The sequence below is a fragment of the Salmo trutta genome, chromosome 13 (assembly GCF_901001165.1).
Source record: "Salmo trutta chromosome 13, fSalTru1.1, whole genome shotgun sequence".
Lineage (NCBI taxonomy): Eukaryota > Metazoa > Chordata > Actinopteri > Salmoniformes > Salmonidae > Salmo > Salmo trutta.
The window spans coordinates 65,171,807-65,196,021 of NC_042969.1; the positions used below are offsets into that span (position 1 = coordinate 65,171,807).

The window sequence follows — 24,215 nt, forward strand, 5'->3', positions numbered from 1 at the left end:
TGCTCCTCCACTGGTAACGGAGGTGCGTGTTTAGGTGCGTGTTTCTGTCAAGTGTCTGTGTGCAGCGGGTAGGACGGAGTCAGGCGCAGGACACAGAACTGTGTAAAAACGTACTTTACTCGAAATAAAACACAAACTAATTCCATACAGGGAATACAATCCAGCTCTACACAAAAGAGCGACCACTTAACAAAGCACAAACACGCACAAAACCATGTGGGAACCAGAGGGTTAAATTGGGAATAAATTATAATGTAATGGAAACCAGGTGTGTACAATCAAGACAAAACAAATGGAAAATGAAAAGTGGATCGGCGATGGCTAGAAAGCCGGTGACATCGACCGCCAAACGCAGCCAGAACAAGGAGAGGCACCGACTTCGGCAGAAGTCGTGACATAAGGCCTCGCCATTTGTTTGTTTTTGCCCTATGTTTTACCAAACACACATCTGCATACACACACACACCACCTGTCTATACAAATACATATTTGTTAGTGGTGTTAAAACCGTGTCTGGTTTATTGTGTGAGTTTTTCTACTTTTTTTTAGTAGGTTCTTCACAGGTTAAAAAGGATGTACCTTAAAGATCACACAAATGCAATTTACTTAAGTATCTATTGTCTGAATTTTGGATGAACACATGTAAGTTCTCCTGATGAGAAATGTACTGAAAAACCCAATGTAAACCTGGTGTAGAGAATCTTTGAAATGTTTTACAATAATGAGTCTGAAGTAAAGGGACAGAAAAGTTAAAGAACAGACTCAAAGAGAGAGAGGGACCGCTGTCCCTGAATGAGGGAAACCTGTCTCTAGTCTATTTGACTATTCCTTGATGTCATGACTTCTGCCGAAGTCGGTCCCTCTCCTTGTTCGGGCGGCGTTCGGCGGTCGGTTATGTTATTGTAGACTGAAAGGTTATACTTACAATAACTTTCCCCCAACTGGAGACCGATTCCATTTGCTATATAACACAAATAACCTGGGGGAGAGTAGGCCAGGGTGATGGGTTGCTTGGGCAGAGAGGTGGCATTATTAAAATCAAATCTTCTAAAATAATACACCTTGTCCTCCACCCAATCAAGCTCTATGTCTCTAAGGTCACCTGCTTTGGTCCGCATCAATATTTAATAAGCACAGAGGGGTATAGCTAGTAATGGCATAGTCTCAGCACTGTCTGGTAACAAACCCAACAATCTGATTCATTCTGTAATACAGAGACATTACTAGCTAACTATAAGAAAGTGTTTCACCCGTGGAAAACCCCATAAGGTTCATGTCCTCTTTTTCATCTTTTCAGGTCAGCGGGGTCATCAGAGTCCAGGTTCAGGTCAGCGGGGTAATTTACTCCTGGGCTTCCCAGGGTAAGCAGAGTCCCAGGGTAAGCAGAGTGCCTCTACTGGTTTGTAGGAGGTCCCAGGGTAAGCAGAGTGCCCCTACTGGGATGTAGGAGGTCCCAGGGTAAGCAGAGTGCCTCTACTGGTTTGTAGGAGGTCCCAGGGTAAGCAGAGTGCCTCTACTGGGTTGTAGGAGGTCCCAGGGTAAGCAGAGTGCCTCTACTGGGTTGTAGGAGGTCCCAGGGTAAGCAGAGTGCCTCTACTGGGTTGTAGGAGGTCCCAGGGTAAGCAGAGTGCCTCTACTGGGTTGTAGGAGGTCCCAGGGTAAGCAGAGTGCCCCTACTGGGATGTAGGAGGTCCCAGGGTAAGCAGAGTGCCTCTACTGGTTTGTAGGAGGTCCCAGGGTAAGCAGAGTGCCTCTATTGGTTTGTAGGAGGTCCCAGGGTAAGCAGAGTGCCTCTACTGGGTTGTAGGAGGTCCCAGGGTAAGCAGAGTGCCCCTACTGGGATGTAGGAGGTCCCAGGGTAAGCAGAGTGCCTCTACTGGTTTGTAGGAGGTCCCAGGGTAAGCAGAGTGCCTCTACTGGGTTGTAGGAGGTCCCAGGGTAAGCAGAGTGCCTCTACTGGGTTGTAGGAGGTTCCAGGGTAAGCAGAGTGCCTCTACTGGGTTGTAGGAGGTCCCAGGGTAAGCAGAGTGCCTCTACTGGGTTGTAGGAGGTCCCAGGGTAAGCAGAGTGCCTCTACTGGGTTGTAGGAGGTCCCAGGGTAAGCAGAGTGCCCCTACTGGGATGTAGGAGGTCCCAGGGTAAGCAGAGTGCCTCTACTGGTTTGTAGGAGGTCCCAGGGTAAGCAGAGTGCCTCTACTGGTTTGTAGGAGGTCCCAGGGTAAGCAGAGTGCCTCTACTGGGTTGTAGGAGGTCCCAGGGTAAGCAGAGTGCCCCTACTGGGTTGTAGGAGGTCCCAGGCTAAGCAGAGTGCCTCTACTGGGTTGTAGGAGGTCCCAGGGTAAGCAGAGTGCCCCTACTGGGTTGTAGGAGTAACAGGAGTAACATCTTCTGGCTCTGCTACCTTTAATTTTATTTTGACAAATTAATAAAAAATGTTAACTTGAGTCAATAAGTACTCAACTCCATCGTCATTGCAAGCTTAAATAAGTTCAGGAGTAAAACTTAACAAGTCACATAATAAGATGCATGGGCTCACTCTGTGTACAATAATATAGGTTAAAAAAGAATGTTAATGCCTACCTCACCTCTGTACCCCACACACACAATTATCTGTAAGATCCCTCAGTCAAGCAGTGAATTTCAAACACAGATTTAACCACAAAGACCAGGGAGGTTTTCCAATGCCTCACAAAGAAGGGCACCTATTGGTAATTGGATAACAATGTAAAAAGCAGATATTGAATATCCCTTTCAGCATGGTGAAGTTAAATCACTTTGGAGTGTGTATCAATACACCTAATCACTACAAAGATATAAGCGTCCTTCCTAACTCAGTTGCTAGAGAGGAGGGAAACTGTTCAGGGATTTTCCCATGAGGCCAATGGTGACTTTAAAACAGTTAGAATGTAATTGCTGTGATAGGAGAAAACTGACATTTTAGTTACTCCGCAATGCGAACCTAAATGGCAGAGTGAAAAGAAGGAAGCCTGTACAGTATAAAATATTCCAAAACATGTATCCTGTTTACAACAAGGCACTAAAGTAATACTGCAAAAAATGTGTTGTTCATTAGTTTACTCCAATTAGGGGAGGGGTGGTAGGGTTTGAAGAAAAAAAAGAAGAGTTTTTCTTTATTTTGACTATTTTCTACATTGTAGAATAGTAGTGAAGACATCAAAACTATGAAATAAAAGTAACTAAGAAAGTGTTAAACAAATCAAAATATATTTTATATTCGAGATTCTTCAAAGTAGCCACCCTTTGCTTTGATGAAAGCTTTGCACACTCTTGGCATTCTCTCAATGGGATGATATTTGGGATGGTATTTTCATGTTCCACTCAAAATCATTAAAAAAAACCCACCGAGATAGCTTTGGTGGTCCAACTCTGGTTGCAGATAATCGGTGTTTTCCGATAGATTAGTTAGCTTCAAAATGCTTTACTTTTGAGCATGAACGGTGCAGCGTTTGCGCGAATGCATTGCATCCATCTAGCCAGAGAATCAACAAAGTTGCGCAAATGCTGCCTTTTCAGACACGCTGAATCGAACGCGAAGAAATACATTGGCAACAAACAACATATTCGGGCTTCAGCTGATTGGTTGACCTTATGGACGGCTTGGCATGTTTTGGAAGTAAGTGTTGGCTAAATTGCAGATAGAAACAGCGCACAAACACGGCTGAAAACGAGTTTGCACGAGATATGGTTATCCATCTAACTATCTGCTCAGCTCGTCGCACTAACGCAACGTTAGCTACATATAGCTAGATAGAAGGCTAGCCCAGCTAGCTAACAATTATCAATTTTAGCTAACTATGTATTTGCCTTCATGTAGCTAATCGATTCAACCAGCTACTGTAGCTAGCTAACCAATGCATCACTGTTAGCTACATAATTGTCAGCTAGCTTCCGACTTGAAAGACCTAAGCTAGCTTGCTTAGTGTATTCAGACCCCTTGACTTTTTCCATATTTTGTTACGTTACAGCCTTATTCTAAAATTAAATTATTTTTTCCCTTCATCAATCAACACACACTACTCCACAATGACAAAGTGAAAACAGGTTTTTAGAAATGTTTGCAAATGTATAAAAACTCGAAATTGAGCTCTGGTGCATCCTGTTGAAATGGACCATCCTTGAGACGTTTCTACAACTTGATAGGAGTCAATCTGTGGTAAATTCAATTGATTTGGAAAGGAACACACCTGTCTATATAAGGTCCCACCGTTGACAGTGCATGTCAGGGCAAAAACCAAGCCATGACGTCGAAAATTGCTGTGCAGCGACGTTCCACCTTAAAACTTGACAGAGTTTGAGAGGATCTGCAGAGAAGAATGGGAGAAACTCCCCTAATACAGGTGTGCTAAACTTGTAGCGTCATACCCAATATCACTCGAGGCTGTAATCACTGCTAAAGTTGCTTCAACAAAGTACTAAGTAAAGGGTCTGAATACTTTTGTAAATGTGATATTTCAGTAGATTTTTAATGCATTTGCAAAACATTTGTAACCTGTTTTTGCTTTGTCAATAGTGTGTGTAGATTGATGAAGGGGGGAAACAATTTGATCAATTTTAGTATAATGCTGTAATGTAACAAAATGTGGTAAAAGTCAAGGGGTCTGAATACTTTCTGAATGCACCTCTGTTAACGTTGGCTAACTAGTTAGCTACTGCTTAACCTGTGATGCTGGCTTTAAATCTGACCAATAATACAGATTTTAAGAGAAGATTTCTAGTAGCTAACGTCCGTGTATGGTTACCAGTAGAATTGGCCAGATTTGGACATTACTCTGACTTATTTTCAGATGACCCTTCTGACAAGCCCCCATGTCGAGGTTGCTCATCTAACCTGGTGGAACCCTACATAAAATGTGCTGAGTGTGGACCCTCACCTTTCCTTCTATGTCTCCAGGTGAGGGGTGCACATTGCATCCTCTGGTATGCGCATACAACTGTTAATACATTTTGCCTAACTTGATAACTCTACTGACACTATACCACCCCCCCCCCGCATACAACTGTTAATACATTTTGCCTAACTTGATAACTCTACTGACACTATACCACCCCCCCCCCCCACCCCCAAATATGTTTCAGTGTTTTACCAGAGGGTTTGAGTTCAAGAAACATGAGAGTGATCACAAGTATGAAATAATGGTAAGATATTGGTGTTAATTGTGCTGTCATCCATTCTGAGTAATGCATATTATTATAATATTGACTATTAAGTTATCCATTATTTACCAAAATTATGTTTCTGGCTAAACAATAGTGACCATGCTCAATACCATGCCTCCCCCTCACACAGACGTCAGACTTCCCTGTGCTGGAACCTGGCTGGACAGCACAGGAGGAGATGGCCCTGCTGGAAGCAGTCATGGACTGTGGCTTTGGGAACTGGTTAGTACACGCACACACACAATCGCTCTCTCTCTCGTCATATATTACAAACTTGCAGACGAGGGGCCATTTGCAGTCTGTGACTTGTTTCGTAGCAGCCCTCTCGTGTACTGTCTGCCAATATCAATATAAACATGTTCAAATTGATTACAAAAAAAACTATCACTTTCCTATTTGACTCTGCACAGGCAGGATGTGGCGTATCAGATGCGCACCAAAAGCAAGGAGGAGTGTGAGGCCCACTACATGAAGAACTTCATCAACAACCCCTTGTTCTCCTCCACCCTGCTCAACCTCAGACAGATAGAGGAGGCCCGTACTGCAGACACAGCCATTCCCTTCAAACGTCAGTATACACACAACACACCTACTCCTCTGGATTTCTCCCTCCATAGTAATAAGTAGAGTTTGTTTGTCATACAAGTTATTATAGAATTCTGAAGCCATACAACAAATACAATTTAGGCTATGCTTCAAAAGAACTTGTAAACTGGGTGGTTCGAGCCCTGTATGCTGATTGGTTGACAGCCGTGGTATATCAGACCGTATGACAAAACATTTATATTTACTGCTGTAATTACGTTGATAACCAGTTTATAATAGCAATAAGGCACCTAGGGGGTTTGTGATATATGGCCAATATACCACGGCTAAGGGCTGTGTTTATTTTATTTATTTATTTATTTCACCTTTATTTAACCAGGTAGGCAAGTTGAGAACAAGTTCTCATTTACAATTGCGACCTGGCCAAGATAAAGCAAAGCAGTTCGACAACATACAACAACACAGAGTTACACATGGAGTAAACAACATACAGTCAATAATACAGTAGAAAAAAAATAAGTCTATATACAATGTGAGCAAATGATGTGAGATAAGGGAGGTAAAGGCAAAAAAAATGCCATGGTGGCAAAGTAAATACAATATAGCAAGTAAAACACTGGAATGGTAGATTTGTAGTTTGCAGAAAGTTCAAAGTTCAAATATAAATAATATGGTGCAAAGGAGCAAAATAAATAAAATAAATAAATACAGTAGGGGAAGAGGTAGTAGTTTGGGCTAAATTATAGATGGGCTATGTACAGGTGCAGTGATCTGTGAGCTGCTCTGACAGCTGGTGCTTAAAGCTAGTGAGGGAGATAAGTGTTTCCAGTTTCAGAGATTTTTGTAGTTCGTTCCAGTCATTGGCAGCAGAGAACTGGAAGGAGAGACGACCAAAGGAGGAGTTGGCTTTAGGGGTGACCAGAGAGATATACCTGCTGGAGCGCGTGTGTCCAGGCACTCCACGTTGTGTTGTGCGTAAGAACAGCACTTAGCCGTGGTATATTGGCCATATACCACACCTCCTCGGGCCTTATTGCTTAATTAGACTTTTGTGTATGATTTCCAGCTGATAAAGGCAGGGAGGAATACATGGCTTTTGTCATTTATTATCTCATATACAACTACATCGTTCTTCATTTATGCTTGCTTTCTTTCACAGCAGTAACATGTTTACCATGAGGGCCTTTTCAGAGCACTAGGTAAAAGTACTATGTTGGTTTTCCTCCCAGCCACTGACGACCCCCCCAGGCCCACCTTTGACTCCCTGTTGTCTCGAGACATGGCTGGATACATGCCTGCCAGAGCAGACTTCATGGAGGTGAGGGGAACTAGGGTCTTAAAGCATCCATGCCTTTAGTTGTTCCAATCTCACAAGCCATAGTCAGAGATTCACTTTTTCTCTTCTGCTAAAAACATTTCCCCATGTCATAATGAGCATGTCCTCATACTCCTGGCACGTTATAATTAGAATCATAGTAACTACTTGAAGATAACCAAGACATAACCCTTGCCACCCTGCTTATGTATGCATGAATGAAGATAATAGTTCTCCAGTCCTATTGAACTCTTACTCATCTCCTTGTCCTTCTGTGGTCCCCTCCTGTTATTTGTCATCGTGTCTAGGAATTTGACAACTATGCTGAGTGGGATCTGAAAGACATTGATTTTGTGGATGATGACTCAGACATACTACATGGTGAGTTGAAAGTGCTACCATTGTATTTGAATTGAAAGTAAAGTCCAACCCCGCTTTCAATAGAGATTGGAAGTGTATGTTTATTGTACAAAATATCCTCATTGCTTTGTCTGACATATTTTTCTGGTTCAATCTAGCGTTGAAGATTGCCGTTGTTGACATATACCATTCAAGGTTAAAGGAGAGAGGTAGAAGAAAGAAGTAAGTTGAAATGTTTTGTTTAACTCTAATGTAAGGGGCTTATTCAGCCACTAGATGGCCTCAAATATCTTTACATCTTTGCCCTTCATCATATGCCTATAACACTGCAAATGTTGCCACAAGAACATTTAATTGCTTTCCAAAATTGGAAATGTGATACCTACACAAGTAACACAACACTCTACTGACACTAGCCTATTACCATAATCACTGAAGCACTGGTTCAGAATCATCAGTTGCTATGAATTCTGAAAGGCTTAAACATTACACAACTGTCAAATTTGAGTATTCTTTGAACTGGTCACTTTTTATTTTTGTAATTTTTTTTTTTAGATTTGAGACGTTCATGAATTGTCACACTCCGTCCTCAGCCCCCTTCAGTGTGTGTCAGTACTGGTCTTGGCCACGGTGGTCAGTCCATTCATGTGGTAATACATCCATCACTAAATCAAACATAATGAGTTGCTGCCCCCTTAACTCTTTGGAATGGCATGTGGGGCGTGTATTGTATGTTAGCTGGCCAGAGCTCCCAGGACCGTGCATGTTTGTCTCTTCTCAAATGGCCCCCTATTCCCTACACAGTGCACTACTTTTGATGAGCCCTGGTCAAAAGTAGTGCACTATGTAGGGAATAGGGGGCCATTTGGGATGCATATACTGCTAGCCTGCCCGCTGACCCCCACCCCCAGCTGGTGACATGGCAGAGGCCCAAAGCAGTGACTCTTGACTTGCAGGCCACAGAGTTCAGACTCAGTAAGCCCCACTGTCAGGTCCTGTGTCATAGCACAGGAAGCCTACTTGTTGCAAAGCTGTTCTGTCACAACCATACCTTCAAGCTATACTATATATACAGAAGTATGTGGACACCCCTTTTAAATGAGTGGTTTCGGCTATTTCAGTCACACCTGTTGCTGACAGGTGTATAAAATCGAGCACACAGCCATGCAATCTCCATAGACAAACATTGGCAGTAGAATGGCCTGTACTGAAGAGCTCAGTGACTTTCAACGTGTCACTGTCATAGGATGCCACCTTTCAACAAGTCAGTTCGTCAAATTTCTGCCCTGCTAGAGCTGCCTCGGTCAACTGTAAGTGTTATTGTGAAGTGGAAACGTCTAGGAGCATCAAAGGCTCAGCTGCGAAGTGGTAGGACACACAAGCTCACGGAACGTGACTGGTGAGTGCGGAATCGTGTAGTGCGTAAAAATCGTCTGTCCTTGGTTGCCACACTCACTAATGAGTTCCAAACTGCCTCTGGAAGCAACCTCCGCACAAGAACTGTCTGTCGGGACTCAGGAGCTTCATGAAATGGGTTTCCAGCTGCACACAAGCCTAAGATCACCATACCCAATGCCAAGCGTCTGCTGAGTGGTGTAAAGCTCACCACCATTGTACTCTGGAGCAGTGGTAACGCGTTCTCTGGAGTGATGAATCCCGCTTCACCATCTGGCAGTCCGACGGACGAATCTGTGTTTGGCGGATGCCAGGAGAATGCTACCTGTCCAAATGCATAAAGCCAACAAAAGTTTTTGGTGGAGGAGGAATAATGGTTTGGGGCTGTTTTTCATGGTTTGGGCTAGGCCCCTTAGTTCCAGTGAAGGGAAATCTTAACGCTACAGCATACAATGACATTCTAGACTATTCTGTGCTTCCAACTTTGTGGTTTGGGGAAGGCCTTTTCCTGTTTCAGCATGACAATGCCCCCGTGCACAAAGGCTCTTGTGCTGCGGGGATTTGCTTCCTTTCGGCCAATGTTTCAACATCTAGTGGAAAGCCTTCCCAGAAGAGTGGAGGCTGTTTTAGTAGCAACGGGGGGGACCAAATCCATATTAATGCCCATGATTTTGGAATGAGATGTTCATCGAGCAGGTGTCCACATACTTTTGGTCATGTAGTGTATGTGGTTCAGGTTTAGCAGCTATATGGTACCATCACTCATTCAATAAATGTCAGTCTAAACCCTCTGCTGTTTTCACTCTCTCTATCGGCCTGAGAGTTGACTGGTATTTACCAATGGACGGTGTCCATATTTTTGGCTTTGGTGTCTTAATGTTGTGTCTTACAGGATCATCAGGGACCATGGACTGATCAACCTGCGGAAGTTCCAGAGTAAGTGCTCTCCTAACAGATTAGAGCTGGGCTGCAGAACAACCAGGAGACCAGGCGTTACTATAACACCCAGACTGAATATGCATTATGTATCCTCGGTTGCATGTAAACAACTGTTGCAATAATGATCAACAGTAACCCAAGGGACCCTGGAGGCACTGCCTGTGCTTTTATTTACGCTGGAAGCTGAGAATAGCCCAGTGTGACGTGTGCCAGAGAGCGTGCCGCAGAATAATTATTGCTCCACTATGAATAGATGCCTATGAAATGAACACTGCAGGTCTAATGACCTGTATTGGAGATTTGTGAGCTCTTATTGATCCCCTCTCCATGGGCAGTTTTTCATCTAGTTTAGTAATATAATCCATTTTCGTGTCCCGCTTTTTATTCATGGGAGATGGGACTGCAAGAGACTCCCTGAATAGATTTATACAATCAGTTCCTCTTTTTCCATTACTGCCCAGTGCAGTGTTATCTCCAGGTGATGCCCTGGGAAATTGGCTGTAGTTTTAGGGGTGGAAAAGGACACCCTTATGTTTTATTTACCAGTCTCCAGTCACTACGGCCCTCCTCCCCATCTCTCCTCCTATCTCGTTAGTCTTTCAAGACAAAAGAGAACCCAGAGTTGCGGTGGAGCTACAGCGTGGTTGTCATGGAGACTGTCAAAGTGTGTGTGTGTGTGTGTGTGTGTGTGTGTGTGTGAGTCACACGGTAATGGAAGCCGTGTCCAAGCCTGGGTGGCTCACAGTGTCGTGCCTGGGCTGATCATGCTGTTGCTCCAGGCGGTTTGAACAAACCGTCTCACTCTTATAGGCATCAGTACCTCAGGACCACCAATCCAGCCCATTCCTGTTATGGAGTGTTTCAAATCTTTGACTCCGCAGGACATTGACTCTACCTGTGTGTGCATGTCAGACACGTTCCCATCACTGTACAGCCGCTAAATCAATGAGGAACTCGGCTGCCAGCTTGCAGATAGACAAAGCTATGCGGGTCGCCAGCCTTGAGCTGCTGTCATACTACCCCACATTCACTGTGTACAGAATATATAATATAGACATCACCATGTCTGCAAAGCCACGAGAGTCCACTCATATATATATATATATATATATATGTATATGTGTGTGTGTGTGTGTGTGTGTGTGTGTGTGTGTGTGTGTGTGTGTGTGTATGTATGTATATATATATATATATGTATGTATGTATGTGTATATTCTCAGCAAAAAAAGAAATGTCCCTTTTTCAGGATCCTGTCTTTCAAAGATAATTTGTAAAAATCCAAATAACTTCACAGATCTTAATTGTAAAGGGTTTAAACACTGTTTCCCATGCTTGTTAATGAACATGCACCTGTGGAACGGTCGTTAAGATACTAACAGTTTACAGACGGTAGGCAATTAAGGTCACAGTTACACTTAGGACACTAAAGAGGCCCTTCTACTGACTCTGAAAAACACCAAAAGAAAGATGCCCAGGGTCCCTGCTCATCTGCATGAACGTGCCTTAGGCATGCTTTAAAGAAGCATGAGGACTGCAGATGTGGTAAGGGTGATAAATTGCAATGACCGTACTGTGAGGTGCCTAAGACGGCGTGTTAGAGCCGATTTGGACATATTTGTATAAAAGACAGAACATACAGAGCTCCATATACATTTGTGTAAATACACTGCTCAAAAAAATAAAGGGAACACTTAAACAACACAATGTAACTCCAAGTCAATCACACTTCTGTGAAATCAAACTGTCCACTTAGGAAGCAACACTGATTGACAATAAATTTCACATGCTGTTGTGCAAATGGAAGAGACAATAGGTGGAAATTATAGGCAATTAGCAAGACACCCCCAATAAAGAAGTGGTTCTGCAGGTGGGGACCACAGACCACTTCTCAGTTCCTATGCTTCCTGGCTGATGTTTTGGTCACTTTTGAATGTTGGCGGTGCTTTCACTCTAGTGGTAGCATGAGACGGAGTCTACAACCCACACAAGTGGCTCAGGTAGTGCAGCTCATCTAGGATGGCACATCAATGCGATCTGTGGCAAGAAGGTTTGCTGTGTCTGTCAGCGTAGTGTCCAGAGCATGGAGGCGCTACCAGGAGACAGGCCAGTACATCAGGAGACGTGGAGGAGGCCGTGGGAGGGCATCAACCCAGCAGCAGGACCGCTACCACCGCCTTTGTGCAAGGAGGAGCAGGAGAAGCACTGCCAGAGCCCTGCAAAATGACCTCCAGCAGGCCACAAATGTGCATGTGTCTGCTCAAACGGTCAGAAACAGACTCCATGAGGGTGGTATGAGGGCCCGACGTCCACAGGTGGGGGTTGTGCTTACAGCCCAACACCGTGCAGGAAGTTTGACAAAGTTTGGCAAATTCGCCACTGGCGCCCTGTGCTCTTCACAGATTAAAGCAGGTTCACACTGAGCACGTGACAGACGTGACAGAGTCTGGAGACACCGTAGAGAACGTTCTGCTGCCTGCGACATCCTCCAGCATGACCGGTTTGGCGGTGGGTCAGTCATGGTGTGGGGTGGCATTTCTTTGAGGGGCCGCACAGCCCTCCATGTGCTCGCCAGAGGTAGCCTGACTGCCATTAGGTACCGAGATGAGATCCTCAGACCCCTTGTGAGACCATATGCTGGTGCAGTTGGCCCTGGGTTCCTCCTAATGCAAGACAATGCTAGACCTCATGTGGCTGGAGTGTGTCAGCAGTTGCTGCAAGAGGAAGGCATTGATGCTATGGACTGGCCTGCCCATTCCCCAGACCTGAATCCAATTGAGCACATCTGGGACATCATGTCTCGCTCCATCCACCAACGCCACGTTGCACCACAGACTGTCCAGGAGTTGGCGGATGCTTTAGTCCAGGTCTGGGAGGAGATCCCTCAGGAGACCATCCGCCACCTCATCAGGAGCCTGCCCAGGCATTGTAGGGAGGTCATACAGGCACGTGGAGGCCACACACACTACTGTGCCTCATTTTGACTTGTTTTAATGACATTACATCAAAGTTGGATCAGCCTGTAGTGTGGTTTTCCACTTTAATTTTGAGTGTGACTCCAAATCCAGACCTCTGTGGGTTGATAAATTGGATTTCCATTGATTAATTTTGTGTGATTTTGTTGTCAACACATTCAACTATGTAAAGAAAAAAGTATTTAATAAGATTATTTCTTTCATTCAGATCTAGGATGTGTTGTTTAAGTGTTCCCTTTATTTTTTTGAGCAGTATATATTAATGTATATCATGAAATATTAGGTACGTACCTTTATGATTTATATTTACCTGATTGAGATATGTTCATTTGTTGTTAGAGTAACTTAGTTTTTGGCCCCCCCTCTTGCCCATTCATTGTACTGTGGTAAGTGTGTTAGGATAAAGGCAGGAAGTTGGGCAGGAGTCCTTGCTAGCGGTATAGTTTTTTGACCATACATACAGACATATAAACAGGTCATATTATGTATTTTCCATATCAAGTAATCTATGCTTTAAGTTGATTGGAGAAACATTTCTTTGTTAGATATAAGAAGAATAAACATTTTTGTTGCACCATATCCCTGGATCTCATTGAATGTTTGGCCGTTTGGAAACCTTGATTGTGCACTGTATGCGTACCAAACAACCCCGCTTCAGGCTTGGGCAGTGGCTATGGTAAAGAGGAAAGGAAGCCACTACATTCAAGTAAAAACACTCAGTGAAGGATTACTATCGGAAGTAAATCTCCGGTTCGGACACATGCTGGATATTGTTCTATTTGTAATTGCATTCGGACCAGAAGGACAGCTCGCTTGGAAGGACTTGAACTCTTAGAATTCGCCAGCCGTGAGTAAACCACTGCGAATGAATGAGCTGCCCTGTTCAATGCGATTGATTGATCATGCATATTATGGAAACGCAAATGTGCTTATAATTGGAATGTTTGATAAACTTAGGAATGGAATTCAAAACACAGCACTGTGAAAACAAGAAGTTTAAGTTTGGGAAACGCTGAGATCCTATGCACAATGTAGCCTAATCATATGTCTAATATTTGGCCTAACATGGAAATGCAATACGTCAACGGAATGCAACTAATGGACCTAAAGATACTGCGTGTTTAAACTTCATTAAAGGGGACAAAACGTATAATGGAGTGAAATGTTTGAAATGCATATAAAACGCCGAACTTGCACATGTTCAATAAAAAATAGGTAAATATGCTGAAATGGATGACTGTGTTTTAAAGCATTAAAGGAGGTCTAAAGGGGCATTACGTTTAACAATCAAACCAACAACTGTCTCATTGTAAATTGAGTGAACTAAAAGTGAATGATGGAGGATGAAATCCCAAATATGACTCCACTGGAGAGGGCAGAGGAGCATCTAAATTCACTCTATGCAGCCCGGAGAGGCAAACTTGGAGTGTGTTCACGCAAAGTGAATGAAATAAAAGTCCTTGTTGATGGAGGAAACACTGAAACTGTGAATGAGAGTCTTGAAGCATTTGATGCTGTTCTCAATGAATTAAAGAATGCTCATGAATCTGTGCTAGAGCTGGTCACAGAGGAGGAACAGGAGAGCATTAACTATTATCAACCAAGAATGAAAACGTATGAACATTTCCTGAAAGAGGTGGAAATATGGGGGAAAAAAGCTGAAGTTGAGTCACAAACGCTCATTGAACCACACGACAGCATTGCCAATGTGTCAAAAACATCAAGTAAAACAAAGTATTCTAAGACGGCTTCCTCAGTGTCCTCTGCACGCCTAAAAGCTGAGGCAGAACGAGCAGCTCTACTAGCTCGCCAAGCATCATTACAGGACAAGCATGCATTGGAACAACAGAAAGCTCAACTGGAACAACAGAAAGCTCAACTGAATGTTAGGATGGAAATATGGCACTGGAAATGGACATAGCAGCATATAATGCCAAACTGAAGGTCCTGGAGAATGAGTCAACTTCTCAATCCCATGCTGTGGCAGCCCATTTTCTAAGCCAAGAAGATGGAATGAACTCTTATTTTGAGAACCAGGAACCCGAGGTCTATGTGGAACCTGAACCATCACCTGTTGAGTTTGCTGCATTAGGTGCAGTTCCAAAGACCCCACTACAAAGGGTTTTACAACAACCGACAACAAAGCCATCAAATCCTATTCAGAAAACAGTCATAAACCACACCCTTCAGCAGCCAACAGCAAGGTCTAGCAATTAACACAGAATCAACACTGCAGGTATCAGCCAAAATACCAGCCATGATAACCTCTCTACTGTCATGCAAAGGCAGAATGAAATTGCTGACCTCCTTGTACTACAGCACAAACAGGCCACACTCCCTTTTAGGGAGATACCTATGTTTTGATGGTGATCCTCTAAACTTTAGGCTATTCATGCATGCATTTGAGCATGGTATAGAAGATAAGACAAGCAGTCACCAGGATAGGCTCTATTACCTGGAACAGTACACCTCTGGTCAGCCCAAGGATCTGGTCCGTAGTTGTCTGCATATGGAAGCCAGAAGAGGCTATGCAGAGGCTAAGAGGTTAAAGGAACACTGGCAATGAAATCAAAGTCACCACTGCTTACATGGAAAAGGCTCGGAACTGGACAAACATCAAACCGGATGATGTAAAGGGACTGGGTGGTTATGCACTCTAAGAGGTTGCTGTAACGCTATGCAAGACCTACAGAACATGGAAGAGCTTAATCTTCCCTCCAACATAAAGTTGATCATGTCAACTTCCCTACAAACTAAGGGAAAAATGGAGGCATGTGATATTTTAGAGAGAAGCCACCTGAGGGCCCAGTTCAGTGACCTTGTGACGTTCATGGAAAAACAGGCCAAAATACTGTAGGATCCGTTGTAGGGAGATATTCAAGATCCCCTGTCCAACAAAAAGTTTTTAAAAACCAAAACAGAAGCTGACTTTAAACAGCAGTTCAAGTCCAAGAGTAGGGGAAGCAGCTTTGCCACTGCAGTAGCTGTAGTGACAGATTTGTTCTTTTAGAGGTTTTTCAGAGTCACAAACATTTAAAGTCAAGAAACCAGGCACCTACCCTTCTGATGCTCCCAGTATCTCGTGTATTTTGCGCTGGTGAGCATTTATTGGCCGACTGCCAACAGGTGAAGGCACAGCCATACGAATCCAAGGTTGAGTTTCTGAGATCAAAAGGCCTTTGTTTTGGCTGTTTGATGAGATGACACTTAAGCAAAGAATGTAAAAGAAGGATGACCTGTCAGAGCTGTCAAAGAAAGCACCCCACTATCCTGCACATTGAAGAAAGAGAGATTTAGATCTCAAAAGGCAGATATGAGTGGTGTAGCAGTAAAACGGGAGGAGACTGTCAGCAGTGCTCGTTTCACTGGAAGCTGGTGAAGATACCGGGGCCGGTACAGATTGTTCACTTGCAATTGTGCCAGTTCAAGTAAAGGTGGCAAATGGAAGCAAGTCTGTGTTAACCTATGCGTTGCTGGTATCTCAGCAACATTTTGTACAGAGACTCATGAGGCAGCTGAAAGGTAAATGCAGTGAGACTGAAATTCTGCTATGTACAATGGGGCAGGAGAGTCCTATCAAGAGCTTTGAGATATCTGGATTAGAGATTGGCAACGTGGAAGGCAACAGATTTCTTGCATTACCAAAGGTCTACACCCAAAATAAGATCAGTGACGAGAGAACATTCCCACTCAGAAAGATCTCAAAAGGTGGCCATACCTGAAAGAGGTTCAGTTGAAGGAAATTGATGCCGACGTCGAACTCCTGATTGGCGTAAATGCTCCAAAGGCAATGGAACCCTGGCAAATCATAAATAGCCAAGGCAACGGAACGTATGTAGCGAAAACCCTCTTTGCATGGGTGATGAACGGTCCTCTTAACAATTGTACCATGACAGAAGAATCTGGGTGTCCTACGGTGATGGCCAATCGTATCTCAATGGCCGACCTGGGGGTTCTTCTTGTAAATCAGTACAACCATGACATCCCTGAGAGACAGTATGAAGAGAAAAGTGAGATGTCAGCTGAGGATCGTAAGTTTATGGAGATAGTATCAAGCTCCATAACCCTCAAAGACCATCACTACTACTTACCGTTGCCCTTTCGCAACAAAAATGTAGTCCTGCCAACAATCGTGACATGGCAAAGCAGCGGGCTCTAAATATTATCAGGAAGTTCAAGAAGGACAAAGGTTACGCTGCAGAGTACAAAGGCTTCATGGAAGAGATGATAACAAAAGGTTATGCCGAGAAGGTACCACAAGAACAGCTCCTCAGAGAGAAAGGCGAGGTATGGTACATACAACACCATGGCGTTCACCATAAGCGTAAAGGAACAATACGAGTGGTGTTTGACTGTTCATCATCCTATAAAGGTACATCTCTTAACAGTGAACTCCTTCAAGGCCCTGACCTGGCAAACACGCTTATCGGAGTCTTGCTAAGATTTCGGCAAGAGCACATTGCCATGATGGCAGACATTGAAGGAATGTTCCATCAAGTACGTATACATGAAGATGACTTAGACTTCCTGCGATTCCTATGGTGGCCGGACGGTGATACTAACAAAAGATTGGAGGAGTACAGAATGACGGTGCATCTTTTCGGTGCTATATCCTCTCCAAGTTGTGCAAACTTTGCACTGCGAAAGACTGCAGAAGACAACTGTGAGAGGTACGATGAAGAGGTGATTCAAACAGTCAAGTCCAACTTCTATGTTGATGACTGCCTCAAGTCAGTGGCCACAGAAGAACAAGCCATAGCTCTCACAAAAAACCTCTGGGATGTTTGCTCTCAGGGTGGGTTCAAATTGACCAAGTGGGTCAGCAACAGCCGCACTGTGCTGGCTTCTATCCCTGATGAACACAGCCAAGCAGAAAAAATAACTGGACCTGGACAGAGAAAAGCTGCCTGTTGAAAGAGCACTTGGAATCCGATGGAACATTGAAAGTGATGCGTTTACCTTCCGAGTCACTGTCAAGAACAGACCCCTTACAAGAAGAGGTATTCTCTCAACTGTCAGCTCTGTTTATGATCCATTAGGTTTCCTCGCCCCATTCATATTAAAGGCAAAGCAAATTCTTCAAGTGCTCTGCAAGCTAAAGTGTGGCTGGGACGAAGTCATCCCCGAAGAACACTCCATTTTATGGAAGAGATGGCTCTCAGAGCTGGACCAGCTCTCCACATTCCAGATAGACAGGTGTATGATGCCTGAGAACTTTGGTCAAGTCATGACCGCACAGCTGCATCACTTCGGTGATGCACGTGAGCAAGGTTATGGCACGGCAAGCTACCTTAGGTTCACAAATGCTATGGAAAAGGTCCACATCACATTCATACTGGGGAAATCAAGGGTGAGTCCACTCAAGCAGATGACGATCCCCAGACGGGAACTTGCCGCAGCAACATTGGCAGTGCGAGTGGACAGGATGTTAAGGTTGGAGCTCCAGGTTGAACTTGAGGAGTCAACTTTCTGGACAGACAGCCAGTCTGTGCTAAAATACATCCGCAACGATACTAAGAGATTCCATACCTTTGTGGCTAATAGGGTTGCTATGATCCGTGACATATCGAAAGCAAAACAGTCGAGGTATTTGAACTCCAAACACAACCCAGCCGATGATGCCTCGAGGATTACATGTTGACATTTTCCTGAACTCAAAGAGATGGCGCAAAGAACCAGAATTCCTGGAGAAAACAGAAACACAATGGCCGAAAATCCCCGAGGAGCTTGGCTCCATCCCTCCGGATGAATCAGAGGGGAGAAAAGACGTCATCGTAAACAGTACATGTGTGGAAGAAAAGAGTCCATCCAGCAAACTGATTGAGTACTATTCAACATGGAACAGCTTGAAGAATGCAGTTGCCTGGATTCTGAAACTGAAGACTTCTTCTAGTTAAGCCAGAAAAGGAAAGTTTTCACACAAACGGATCCAGGATCAGATCAGTCTGACAAACTGCTTTGATCCGTGACCTATCGAAAGCACCCTCTTGCCCACCCTCTTGCCCATTCATTGTACTGTGGTAAGTGTGTTAGGATAAAGGCAGGAAGTTGGGCTTTCGGGGGCAGGAGTCCTTGCTAGACGTAGGAGCAGTATAGTTTTTTGACCATACAGACATACAAACAGGTCATATTATGTATTTTCCATATCAAGTAATCTATGCTTTAAGTTGATTGTAGAATATTTTTTTTGTTAGATATAAGAAGAATAAACATTTTTGTTGCACCATATCCCTGGATCTCATTGAATGTTTGGAAACCTTGAGTGTGGACTGTATGCGTACCAAACAACCCTGCTTCAGGCTTGGGCAGTGGCTATGGTAAAGAGGAAAGGATGCCACTACAAAGCGCTACAGGAAGACAGGATGGACAGCTGATCGTCCTCGCAGTGGCAGACCATGTGTAACACCGGCACAGGATTTGTACATCCGAACATCACACCTGTGGGACAGATACAGGATGCCAACAACTGCCCGAGTTACACCAGGAACTCACAATCCCTCCATCAGTGCTCAGACTGTCTGCAATAGGCTGAGAGGCTGGATTGAGGGCTTGTAGACCTGTTGTAAGGCAGGTCCTCACCAGACATCACCAGCAACAACGTCGCCTATGGCCACAAACCCACCATCGCTGGACCAGACAGGACTGGCAAAAAGTATTCTTCACTGACGAGTCGAGGTTTTGTCTCACCAGGGGTGATGGTCGGATTCGCATTTATCGTCGAAGGAATGAGCGTTACACCGAGGACTGTACTCTGGAGCGGGATCGAGGTGGAGGGTCCGTCATGGTCTGGGGCGGCGTGTCACAGCATCATCGGACTGAGCTTGTCATTGCAGGCAATCTCAACGCTATGCGTTACAGGGAAGACATCCTCCTCCCTCATGGGGTACCCTTCCTGCAGGCTCATCCTGACATGACCCTCCAGCATGACAATGCCACCAGCCATACTGCTCGTTCTGTGCATGATTTCCTGCAAGACAGGAATGTCAGTGTTCTGCCATGGCCAGCGACGAGCCCGGATCTCAATCCCATTGAGTACGTCTGGGACCTGTTGGATCGGAGGGTGAGGGCTAGGGCCATTCCCCCCCCAGAAATGTCTGGGAACTTGCAGGTGCCTTTATGGAAGAGTGGGGTAACATCTCACAGCAAGAACTGGCAAATCTGGTGCAGTCCATTAGGAGGAGATGCACTGCAGTACTTAATGCAGCTGGTGGCCACACCAGATTACTTTTGATTTTGACCCCCTCCCCCTTTGTTCAGGGACACATTATTCAATTTCTGTTAGTCACATGTCTGTGGAACTTGTTGAGGTTATGTCTCCAGTTGTTGAATCTTACGTTCAAATGCCCATCAGGGGAGCTTTTAAACCGTTCATGGCCACAGCAGGTTATCTCACTGATGCAAGGGGGTCACTCAATGTGCAATGTCTGGACATTTTCTCCTCTGGTGTTCCTCAAAAGCCTCTAATCTACCAAGATTTAATTTGATACAGATCACTGCTGTCATATCCTCTACAACAGGGCTGCCAGACCCTCTTCCTGGAGATCTACCGGGTTTACATCCCAACTCTAATTTACCTCCTCATTCTGCTCACCAAGATCTTAACTGGCTGAGTCGGTTATATAGTGTTAGACTGAACCTACAGGACGGTAGATCTCCATGAGAAGGGTTGGGCAGTCCTGCTCTATAATTACAGCTGCGTCTCGCGACCGTTGTTTTTGTCTTCCAGTCCTGGAGCGTCGCTACCCTAAGGAGGTACAGGATCTGTATGATGCTATGAGACGTTTCGCCAGGGTGGTGGGCCCCATCGAACACGACAAGTTCATAGAGAGTCATGCATGTGAGTATGACATTATAATGCACGCACAGTAGCCATTTGATGTTAACACCAATAGAATTCAGTTTCTTCCAACCCTTCTCCCTCCACAGTCACACATCCTGTGATCCCTTTAATATTGTGGGTAACACTAAGTTCATCGCTGTGGTAATGAGCCTATCAGATTGTCTCCTGTCCTTACGCAGCAGCAGATTCCAACGGCTGGCCTGCTGGAGGTCACATCACTGTGTCTGGGGCTGAAACATCTCATTCTGATTAAAGGGCTTGGGCTTCAGGATAGCATGGCACTACTCCTTTGTGTCAGAGAGAGCAGCAGTAGAGGTAGAGCCTGCCTGGGTTACAACTCTGATCTGATGTTCAACTCTGATGTTGGTAGGCACAGGTCTGAGGGGTAAAGAGTTTCTCTCTCCACCTGTCTTTCTGTCTCCGCCTGTCTGTCTCCGCCTGTCTGCAGTATAGACCGGTGAGGTGAGTGGACAGGCCTGTCTGACCTCATGTCATCCTTGTCTTTCAGTGGAGTTTGAGCTGAGGAGAGAGATCGGCAGACTGCAGGAGTACAGGAGAGCAGGCATCCAGTCTTTCTGCAGTGAGTCCAGTCTACCCATCTAACCCTGTCCACCCTACTGCCAGACAGTCCCCCTCAGAAGCTGTGTCCCAAATGGCACCCTATTCCCTATTTAGTGCATTACTTTTGACGAGAGCCCATACAGCTCTGGTCAAAAGTAGTGCACTTTGTAGGAAAAGGGTGCAATTTGGGACAGAGGCAGAGCCTCATTAGTGACTTCCTTGTGTCAGCCAGGACGCAGGGCTGACTGACTGCACCAGTAACCCCCTCCCTCCTCTGTGTCCCTCTGCAGGTGCCAAGGTGTATGAGCGTGTGAAGCACGTGCGGGAGGATGAGCGGAGGAAGAGGACCATGCTAGTGGATGTGCTGCAGTACATTCAGGACGGACGGGCCTGCCAGCAGTGGCTCAGCAAACAGGCTGCCATGTGAGCCCCGTCCTCTTACCCTTTTGTCTAGTGTTTCACAATCCATTCCTCTGGACAATATGGTTGTACGTTCATGTTTAAGTCCAACACTAGCCCACCTGATTCCACTAATCAATGGCTTGATGATTAGTTGACTATTTGAATCAGGGGTACTAGTGCTGGGCTGTAACTGAGATACCACCCACCTCTGCAGTTTATTACTGTGTGCTTGGCTCTAACTGCAACAAGCAGGGCTTGATTTTTTATACATTTTTTTAATGTAGAGCTGTTCTTGTCATTTTGTTGTTGTTTATCCTAAGCACAGCTCTTGGGTGTTCTCCAAGTTCTGATAATTATTCTTCATGAAAAAAACCCAGAATTGCTAGTGATTAATTCTCTGTGGACAAGGATCCCGGAGAGTGAGAAGTGTGTTTGTGTGTGCACTGCCTGTAGTGACACTTCTCTCTCCACAGTGATGCTGGTATCACTCCTGTTGTCACCACCATCACCACATCAGGTAAGGACTCTCTTCCTTTCCCACTTCCTCTCCTCTCCCCGCTCCCTTTGCTTGTCATGGTCCCAGGTGCAGTCACGTTAATGTATTCTCAGAGATGCTCATCCAGAAATACAGTCAACGTACAGGACTGTTATGCTTATTTGTCGGCTTTTTCTTCCCAGTTTCCGTTGTCATTCAGTGACCTCCAGTGCACAAGTAGGACACATCTATGTACTCAGTCATTTCCACATAGCTATATTTACACTCATTTGCCTGTCGTAAATATTTCTTTATTTTCCTCACAAAACTGATTTTGTCAACCTGTCAGTTTGTCATTTATAACAATAAGAGAATAGTCTGTTTTTTTAGATCTGTTTAACAGTGTTATTGTTCCACAGCAACAGGTAGGAGAAGCGCCCCTCCTCTCAACCTGACCGGCCTGCCAGGGACAGAGAAGCTCAACGACAGGGAGAAAGAGGTACACATAGAATCCATTCTATTACATATGAATTCTAGGATCTCTATGCATGTAAGGCTCTCAGCCCCACCAGGGCAGGAAATGAAGGGCTAAACAGAGAGCGCATCCTAAATGGTACCCTATTCCCCATAGGCCCTGGTAAAAAAAAGTTGTATACTCTATAGCAGGGCTCCAACTCTGTTCCTGGAGAGCTGTCCTCCTGCAGGTTTTTGCTCCAACCCCAGTTGTAACTAACCTGATTCAGCTTATCAACCAGCTAATTATTAGAACCAGTGCCCTAGATTAGGGTTGTAGCAAAAACCTACAGGACAGCATCTCTCCAGAAAACGGCTTGGAGAGCGCTGCTCTATGGGGAATACAGTGGCATTTGGGATGCAGTCACGACTGGCATTTTGTTGATGTAACATGGCGTGTCTCGCTCTCTCTCCTGTGGCTGGCTGCAGCTGTGCCAGGTGGTGCGTCTGGTGCCAGGTGCTTACCTGGAGTACAAGCAGGCCCTGCTGAACGAGTGCAGGCGGCAGGGTGGTCTACGGCTGGCACAGGCCCGGGCACTCATCAAGATCGACGTCAACAAGACACGCAAGATCTATGACTTCCTGATCAAGGAGGGGTACATCAACAAGGTCTAGGCCAGCCTGAGACCGAGGTTGTGTCACAAATGGAACACGATTCCCTAAATAGTGCACTACTTTTGACCAGAGCCGGGTGCCATTTGGGACGCACCCAGAGTCAGAACTGTTCCAGCAGAGGTCATTGGCTGGACTGGACACTAACTGATACGTTTTATACTCATGTTGTCTTGGTGAAATGATGCTGTCATGTGCTGTGAGAACTACGTTTCAATGCCCTTCATTTGAAAGAAAAACAAAGAATTGTACACTATCTTTACAAAAGTATGTGGACACCCCTTAAAATTAGTTGATTCTGCTATTTCAGCCACACCCGTTGCTGACAGGTGTTTAAAATCGAGCACACCGCCATGCAATCTCCATAGACAAACATTGACAGTAGAATGGCCTTACTGAAGAGCTCAGTGACTTAAGTCAGTTCGTCAAATTTCTGCCCTGCTAGAGCTGCCCCAGTTAACTGTAAGTGCTGTTATTGTGAAGTGGAAACGTCTAGGAGCAACAACGGCTCAGCTGCGAAGTGGTAGGCCACACAAGCTCACAAAACAAGACCGGCAAGTGCTGAAGCGAATAGCGCTTAAAAATTGTCTGTCCTCGGTTGCAACACTCACTACCAAGTTCCAAACTGCCTCTGGAAGCAACGTCGGCACAATAATTGTTCGCTGGGAGCTTAATGAAATGGGTTTCCATGGCTGAGCAGCAGCACTCAAGCCTGAGATCACCATGCGCAATGCCAAGCGTCAGCTGGAGTGGTGTAAAGCTCAACGCCATTGGACTCTGGAGTGATGAATCACACTTTACCATCTGGCAGACCGACGGACGAATCTGGGTTTGGCAGATGTCAGGAGAACGCTACCTGCCCGAATGCATAGTGCTAACTGTAAAGTTTGGTGGAGGAGGAATAATGGTCTGGGGCTGTTTTTCATGGTTCGGTCTAGACCCATTAGTTCCAGTGAAGGGAAATCTTAATGCTACAGCATACAATAACATTCTATATGATTCTGTGCTTCCAACTTGGTGGCAACAGTTTGGGGAAGTTCCTTTCCTGTTTCAGCATGACAATGCCCCCGTGCACAAAGAGGTCCATACAGAAATGGTTTGTTAATG

The 24,215-nt window shown here is 44.9% G+C and overlaps 1 protein-coding gene across 4 annotated transcripts; it reads left to right on the top strand.

Moving 5' to 3' along the window:
• Positions 1 to 3,391: 3,391 nt before the first annotated feature.
• Positions 3,392 to 23,375, top strand: LOC115206333 (transcriptional adapter 2-alpha). Of its 4 annotated transcripts, none has more exons than XM_029773137.1 (15): positions 3,392 to 3,634; positions 4,806 to 4,912; positions 5,098 to 5,157; positions 5,309 to 5,400; positions 5,589 to 5,746; positions 6,954 to 7,042; positions 7,348 to 7,420; positions 7,558 to 7,621; positions 9,687 to 9,730; positions 20,432 to 20,542; positions 21,054 to 21,125; positions 21,397 to 21,529; positions 21,982 to 22,220; positions 22,403 to 22,482; positions 22,926 to 23,375. In XM_029773137.1, the coding sequence occupies exons 1-15, from the start codon at positions 3,610 to 3,612 to the stop codon at positions 23,109 to 23,111; spliced, it is 1,533 nt and encodes a 510-aa protein (XP_029628997.1). In that variant the 5' UTR covers positions 3,392 to 3,609; the 3' UTR covers positions 23,112 to 23,375. The 4 variants fall into 4 exon arrangements, with proteins under 4 accessions (XP_029628997.1, XP_029628999.1, XP_029629000.1 ...); XM_029773139.1 differs by having other exon boundaries at positions 3,396 to 3,634; positions 21,982 to 22,025; XM_029773140.1 differs by lacking the exon at positions 22,926 to 23,375 and having other exon boundaries at positions 3,397 to 3,634; positions 21,982 to 22,025; positions 22,187 to 22,220.
• The last annotated feature ends 840 nt before the right edge of the window (positions 23,376 to 24,215 follow it).